Below are 7,538 nucleotides of genomic sequence, written 5' to 3' on the forward strand. Positions count from 1 at the left end.
AGTATTTTGAAATAACTACAAATACTACACACTGACACAGTAATCTAAACTCTTGCATGCTTCGGTTTTATTTCACCCTGCTACACTAACATGGCAGCTTGACAAAAACATGGTGGGAGAAAGGCCCCTTTGCCCCATGCAAATAGCCGTTCCCATACCCCTTTGGGCAAACGGCAATTACTGGGCAAAGAGTGAATGCCAAAACCCTGTGGTACGAGTTAATTTGATTACATTTCCATTATGAACTATCAACACAGTTTTGCTGCTCGACTGAGCCAATTAAAGGCCTCCTGAAGCTAAAAAAGGTTGACAGCGCAGCGGCCCCATTGTTCTTCAACAATACAATAGATTGAAATCATTTGTCACCCTTAAACAGGTTTGAGGCAACTCCATGTTCTTTCTCTTCAGAGAAATTACCATTATTTGTTTTACATATTTTTTATCAGGGTTTTTCCATTCATTTATTTCAAATGTCGCTGCCAATGAGCACAGATTTTCTCCCTTTTTTTCTAATTCAGCTGTGATATGTTCCATCTTGGTGAATAAAGCATCCTGTGGCAACATGAATAAACATGTGTAGACAGCATTTGGCAGCCAGAGAAAAAGCAGCCAACCAGCCAGACATGGGAGGGAGGCTCTGAAGACACACAAGAAGTCTGATTTGGAAGTCAGGCTGCCACTGCGTTTCACCTGAGGCTGTGCAAGCCACTAGCCGGGGCTTTCTGGGCTCGAGCCACGCTGTGAAGAAAACAAGCATTTAGTCCAAATTTCTGCAGACATCTGCTAGCTCTCTGGAGCTGTAAACATGTTTAATTAACTGGATTTTGCCAAACAGGGAGATACATATGTCATAAATATGCACTGTGTGTAATCATGGTATGGTAGCTCAGAAGTTTCTGCACTCCCACTCCCATTTCAGCATGCCCCATATGGGACTTGTGACGTGACCAGAGTGCTTTAAGTTAAGGAAATGCAATTATTTCATCACAGAGAGCTGAGGTTTAGTATCACATCTGAAATCAGACGCCTGCGGCCGGCGTGGCATCAATGCCAGTGTGTCTTCTATTTTGGAGACCAGAGTACTCACACACTTTGTGAGGCTAGATGCAAAACAGATTAAGCTTTCTACTATTTGTGATGGAGTGCTGTACGTGTGGGCGCAGACGATCGGGTTTGTCATCAGTCTTTGTTGGAACGAGGAGATGCCTTCGATTCTATTAAAACTGTATTATATTTCTCTTGATGGAGTTGTGTAATCTTGTACACATTGATTTTTCTATCTTTCCGTGGCCGTGTTTGCATGTATGCGTGTGTGTTAGTGTGTCACTGGTGTAGAAGAATTATGATCTGGCGCTCGCATTAGAGCAGGCAGTTTTAATCACACTAGGATTCGGGGAGTGTTTTAAACAAATGCTTTTTTTGTAAGCATGGTGGATTATCATAAGATTTAAAGATTTGGAAATGGCTGACAGCTGTCGGACTGCATAATAACGTAGGTCCAGAAAATTATAGCAGCTGCCGGTTGGCAGAATGTCAATGCTGCTATCTAGATTAAAGCCCAATAGACAGGAACGTACAGTAAGCTCCTGTACACACACACACACACACACTGATGCACACAAAGAAATGTAATCACTTGCATATTTCAGTGGAGGAGACTTTGAGGATGGGTGAAGGGATACAGAAACGTCTAACAGATGTAGAAAGACAAAGCTTTAGAATTATTAACTTGGTATTTGGATAAGAGGGTGTGAATTAGTCTCAAAAAGGCCTGCTGAGAGAATCCCACGGCAGGAGAAAAGTTCCCCTGTGGTCTCTTTCAGGTATCCTCTTGTGCACAAGAGCAGTCAGCAGCACTAAACGCAGCAGGAGCCTCAGTTGGAACCTGCTGAAAAACAAGTACATGCCTCCACTTCCCCAGGGGCCTCTTGTGCCTGCATGTCGCCTAATGTATGACATCCTCAGAGGTCCTATGCTCTCAGGGAACGACGACAGCAGCACCTCCAACTTTATGCAAAGGCACAGCTGCGCTGCCAGTCATTTGCAAACAAGGATGCCCCAAGAGGATGAGACCTGCTTCCTCCTTCAGAGGAACAAACCCACTCTGGCTCGTGAGAGGAGCCCCCCTGCAACGACTTCAACCGCATCACCACTAGAGAACCCAAACCAACGATCGTACGCCATAGAGGAGGTCCTACTCGACTGAAAGAGCAGGCAGACAGAGGAGTGAATCTCTCAGCAATGCTAATGCGCAGCCGGGAACATTCAAAGGGCCTGAATACCAACTGCAAGGATGAGAAAGAGGTCTGTTTGGGGAGGAAAGGTAAAGCCATGTGAAGTAGCCTTGAAGCTCTAAACAGATCCTCACAGACTCCAGGCATGTTAGCTTCAGCAAAGGATGATAATAACAGCTAGAGGAACGGCGCCCTGCATAATGAGACACGCCTGAGACGCCTTTTAGATAAGGTTGGGAGCACTTTAGAGCAGTGCGACCTGTTCAAAGACAAACAAGCAAAAGGATTATGCTGCTTTTAGCACTTTGGTGCTCAGAGTGTTGTGATTATGAGATGGGAAGTGCATGAAGACAACACTTCCCATGCGAATCAGCTTCATGTGAGATACATTTTTTTTTCTCCCAAGGGACCAATTGAAGTAAATGCCTCAAGGACCTGAATGTCAAGCATGTGTCATTCTCTGGGCACTTTCCCTCACCCTCTAATAAAACCATGACCTGGTGGTTGAACTCTAAACAGCATTAGTAAATACCTTTTTGTATGAATACACATCCAGAGCTCTGATTTAATTCACAGCCCAGAGAGAGCTCATAACAAACTTTGTCCTTTATCAACTTACCTTCAGCTCTTTTGACAAACAGAAGACATGCTTTTCAAATCAAGAAAATTGGGAAGGATTTTCTCTGCTTGCTTCTTTGTCATGACCCACCATCCATATCGCACAACTCATTACATTCTCATTGGTCAAGAGCTACAGGTCATGCACCCGCAGATGGAAAGTGACAAGTTGTACCAATTCCACTGCTATAATGTGATTAATGCAGACCGTATCCATGCCTTTATCCACATATCTATGCCAGCTGCATGTTGTGGTGATTCATTTCTAGCATGCAGATTACTTTCACACAGCCTGTGAGCAAGAGAGCAAAAGGGACATTAGGGAAATGCAATACAGCCTTCAAATAATGGCCCTGCTTCATTGTCCCGTTGTCATATCCGAGCGAGTTAATGGCTGGTTCGGCTGGGCTATTAAGGTGGCCCATAGGCTGAGGGGCGGCACAATCTGAGGGCTGTAAAACAATCTGCTCTGGGGTTTCTCAGCCAGGGCCATGGTCCTTTTTACATGTTTCACAGGAGATTAAGTACATTTTGACAGGTCATGGGGACTCTGATCGCTGGCCTTTTAAAAGACATTGTAAAACATCAGGAGTAATTGCATATAAAAAATGGTATATGGAAAATTTAAAGCCACAGACACAGTGCACTTTACAGCAACATGCTTTATCACGGTGACGAGGAGGAGACTTGTGAATTTAAATTACCACTCTGACAGCTCAAAGGATTATTGAATGAACAAAGTATGACACATATTTTGTCCAGTTTTACAGAAGAGGCTGGGATGCGAGAGCTTTTGGTAATTGCAAGTGGCCTTGTTGCTACAGAGAGGATGAAGTGGAGGTGAAAGTGGCAGTTCTCAAAAACAAGTCGTTGTAGGAAACGATTTTCTTTTCTTTTTTTTATCAGTGTCGAATTGCTTCTTTTATAAAGTGTATTTACTGAGACTGCTTTAAATTTGAGCATGGTCTTTAAAGGAACACATTTATCATTTTGGACAGTTTTTTCTCTCTCACGTTCACCCCCCAAAATTTAACACAATATCACAGACTTTCTCGTGCGCTTTTCTGCTCCTCTCCAACAAACACAATGTGGATAAAATATCCAAAGTAGCGCATCTTACCTTGTGCCTGAGCGCTGAGGATACAAGTCGCAGAAAGCAGAATCCAACAGGAGACCCACACCTGTCCGACCTGTCCAGACCGTCCAGCTGTAATCATGGTCCGTGGCGGCACCGACGAGCCCCCGGTGCGCTTTCCCGGTCTCCGCGCTGGGAACATGTTGCTCGGTGGCCAAACACTCCCGGGAAGAGTCCCTGGCTGCTCCTGCTGCTGGTCCTGTGCGTCAGACTGCTTCTCAGTGGTGATGAGGGGTGAGTGACTGGAGGGGGGAGATACTGGAGAGAGCTCGCGCCGTGAGAGAGCACCAGGCATGCAGACAGGCACGCGGTAGTATGAGAAGCCTGTGGACAAGTCCCGCATGAGCAAGGCGGAGTCAGTCCAATTGAATTTGCTTGGCTGTCAAGTGTGCGAGACGGAATATTGACATCACCTCTTTTTACTGCCACTATAACCTCAGAGTGTTACTCTGAGGGACGAGTGAAATAAGAAGGAAGAGAAGGTGTCTGCGCACAGTCATCAAGTTTGTGTCATGCCCAGTTTTGCCCAGACAGATTTTTCACGCCATGTCAGTCCTCTAGCTCTTAAACTAACCGATGTCAAGCAAGGAGACTTCAGCAAGTGTCTCCATTTCATCATCCAGCAGCAGTGGGCTGCATTGTTGCGCCCAGGTGAGTGTATGTGTGTGCTTTGAAAGTGTAAATAGACTCACTTCACCTTCCCGCGGGAGGTCAAAGAGGTTTCCTTCAGCTTGTGAAAACAACCTTATCTGTGCTGGAGATTTTGTAGCGAGGACTAGTCTCCAACTTAATATTCAGGCGTGTTTTATTGAAGACTTGACCACCTCGTAGGCGAAAGTAGTGCGCACAACACGAGCCAAACAATGTCCGGACGAACATGTGCTCTGTACGCTATTGCCACCACGCGGCAGAGAGGGGTAGGAGGCGTCTGTTTGAGCTGCTATGATTGATAGTTGACACGTTAAAGACCAAAAATCCCACTCTTCCAAACTACTTGATGAGGAGTAAATCTTTCCAAAATGCTTTTTGAAAAAAAAAATGCTTTGGATAGAGCTGTAACTGGGCCACGAGTAAAGAAAAATAAATGGCATGGATCCTTTTCAGTGAATGTGTTTATTCTGCATTGGCCCCAGTTAAGCCCTGTCTCAGTGGTGTGGTTTAAAAGCAGGGAGGCGGAATCATCGCAGTGACAAACAGCACAGGAAATAGCTTGCACTAGAACAATTTAATTTGACTCAGACGTCAGTTGGAGATCAAGCAGGATGGCAGACTCTGTGAACACTCACGGTAGTCAAAGGATGAAAGGGGAAAGTTTAAGGACACAGAAACGGTGGCCACTTCTGAGGGGTACACACAGACTGTAATATCAGCTTTGTTGTGCCTGCCTCCTTTTGAGCCCACTGAAAAATGCATGCAGGGCAAGGTAAGCTTCAAAGAGCCGTCACGATATTCCAGCCTCAGAAAACCTTCCTGTGTGGGAGCCATTAGATTTTGTGTATTCTGAAGTCTTGCAGTTATACGGACTAACAGGGAACATCCAAGCTACTATGAGCCAAGTGAAGCCTACTGTTGCTTTTAAGAGGTTGTACCCTCTGACTGTTGGTGTTTTCTTTTTTTTAAGACGTGCTTTGGATAGTCCCACAGTGATACTGCTCTCAACAAATAACCAACTTCCCTTTCCCCCTCAGTCACACAGCTTCTCATTGCTACCAGGGACTCGTCTGGTGTCATCTATTGCTCCCTCCCTTATTTCCTCTCCCCACACCCCCACTGCCACCCCATACACCAGCCCCCCTCCTGATAATGATGTGCTGATTATGAGGCTCTTAGGCCAGCAGATTGCTCTCCAGACTCATTCGCATGCAGTGGAAAATTGCTGCTGTCTTGGAGCCCCCACCCTGCTGTGCGTAGCAGGCAGGTTGACATTAGCAAGCTGCTGGGAACGGTGCTCAGGCGCGAGGGCAGGTGCTCTGTCTCCAGCTCTATAACTGTTCTGCAGCAGGGGGAACAGAGGCTGTGTGATGCTACAAGGCACACCAGAGAGAAGGAGAGACAGAAAGTGCGAGTAGGGGACACCACATTCTGGTTTTGTGTAGCTGACAGTCATCCTCGCTCACAAAGAGTGGTTACTTTTACATGCAAAATGAGGAGCCGCAGTGTTCCACAGAACATTAAAAAAAAAGTCATTTACTCATTTAACACAACAACTGCTGATAGCTGATGTAAGGGTGAAAACAGAAGTCTGCAATTTCCAAAATATGCCAAGAAAACCAAATGACAACTGAAATTGAGCAGCAGCAACACATTTTTGTCAAGCTATGGCATTTCTCAAAATGTACCCCAGGAGTCCTTGATGGACTAATTAAGCAGACATTCACAGAAGACGCCGCTTTATTATGTTGTCTGAGTAATTTCCAAAATCCAGCCTGCATTGTTCTTAAAACTCAACCCTTGAATTTAATTTAAAACCTTGAAAGCGTGTCAGACTGCATGAGTTTCCCTTTTTAACAGGTCGCAGAAGAAGCATTCATACACAACAATACAGTCTCGTTTTTCTCTCTTAGACTTGGAAATTATCTGAAATAGATTAAAGGAGTTTTGAAGTGATGTTAATGTGAGTTACTTCTCAACAGGATCCCACATGTATTACACACAGGGGACGTCAGTCATCTGAGCCCCTTATGTTTTGAGACCCAACTCAAGGGCTCAGCTATCAATCAATGCAGCAGGGGTCAAGTTTACAGCATAATTTAGCTAAATTCAACTGTTTTCACTTATTCAAATAGTGTGAGGTGTACTATATATTTCCTGTGATTTTTGTATTTCACTTTGCCACCTGAAAGCCACTTTCTGTATTGCTGTTACTCCACCTGCAGCACACTACTCTGCTGAATCACCGTTCTTGGACTTTCTTCTCACTAGCCTGTGTACTCATCATAGACTGTATAATATATGGATGCTGTCTTTGTGACGTCACCAACTGTTCCTGATACAGACAAATGAAGCCAATCGTCGGCAGGAGCCATACTGGAAAAGCTGACTCAAGAGGTGGGCTTGGAGCCTCCTTGCAAACAGTTACAGGGCGCCACACCTGTCAGTCCTGCGAGCTGCGCTTCTGATTGGACAAACTTTTAATCTTAGTATCTTCCAAATTGCCAAATTAAAAAAGAATTTCAGCCCCCATACAGTGTGTATCTATAGTGAAATTAGTGGTTAAGACCCAAGCTGTTTTTTTAAATCAGGCTGTGAATGTTTTTTAATGCATTACAAGTTTTTTTTTTTTCTATTTTAGCTTAGTGTGTACGTGGTTTCTGGTCTTTCTGCCACCAGCCTCAAGTGGTACATCAGCAAACTGCAACTTTTAGCTCTTCTGCGCAGGCTTCATTTTTTCAACCAGATGTTGCCCATTTGCACTAGAGATAGACCAATATGTTTTTTCAGGGCCGATACCAATACCGATTATCAGTAGCCAAGGAGGCTGATAATCAAAATTTGGAGTAAATGTGTATTTACAGTAAAAGTGAAAATACTGGCGTCAAAATTTTGAATAA

At 44.6% G+C, this 7,538-nt stretch overlaps 1 protein-coding gene across 2 annotated transcripts in view; it reads right to left on the reverse strand.

The window, feature by feature from the left end:
• The window catches only part of sdk2a (sidekick cell adhesion molecule 2a), a 120,504-nt gene extending 115,641 nt beyond the window's left edge, over positions 1-4,863 (reverse strand). For both annotated transcript variants that reach the window (XM_074696307.1, XM_074696306.1), the window contains exon 1: positions 3,973-4,863. In XM_074696307.1, the coding sequence (XP_074552408.1) occupies positions 3,973-4,330 (358 nt within the window). In that variant the 5' untranslated portion in view covers positions 4,331-4,863. The remainder of the gene's footprint in view (positions 1-3,972) is intronic.
• Between the last annotated feature and the right edge of the window lie 2,675 nt (positions 4,864-7,538).

The sequence above is a fragment of the Halichoeres trimaculatus genome, unplaced genomic scaffold (assembly GCF_033239565.1).
Source record: "Halichoeres trimaculatus isolate MK-OKI-2021-1 unplaced genomic scaffold, fHalTri1.1 fHalTri1_scaffold_20, whole genome shotgun sequence".
In the NCBI taxonomy this organism is placed as follows: domain Eukaryota; kingdom Metazoa; phylum Chordata; class Actinopteri; order Labriformes; family Labridae; genus Halichoeres; species Halichoeres trimaculatus.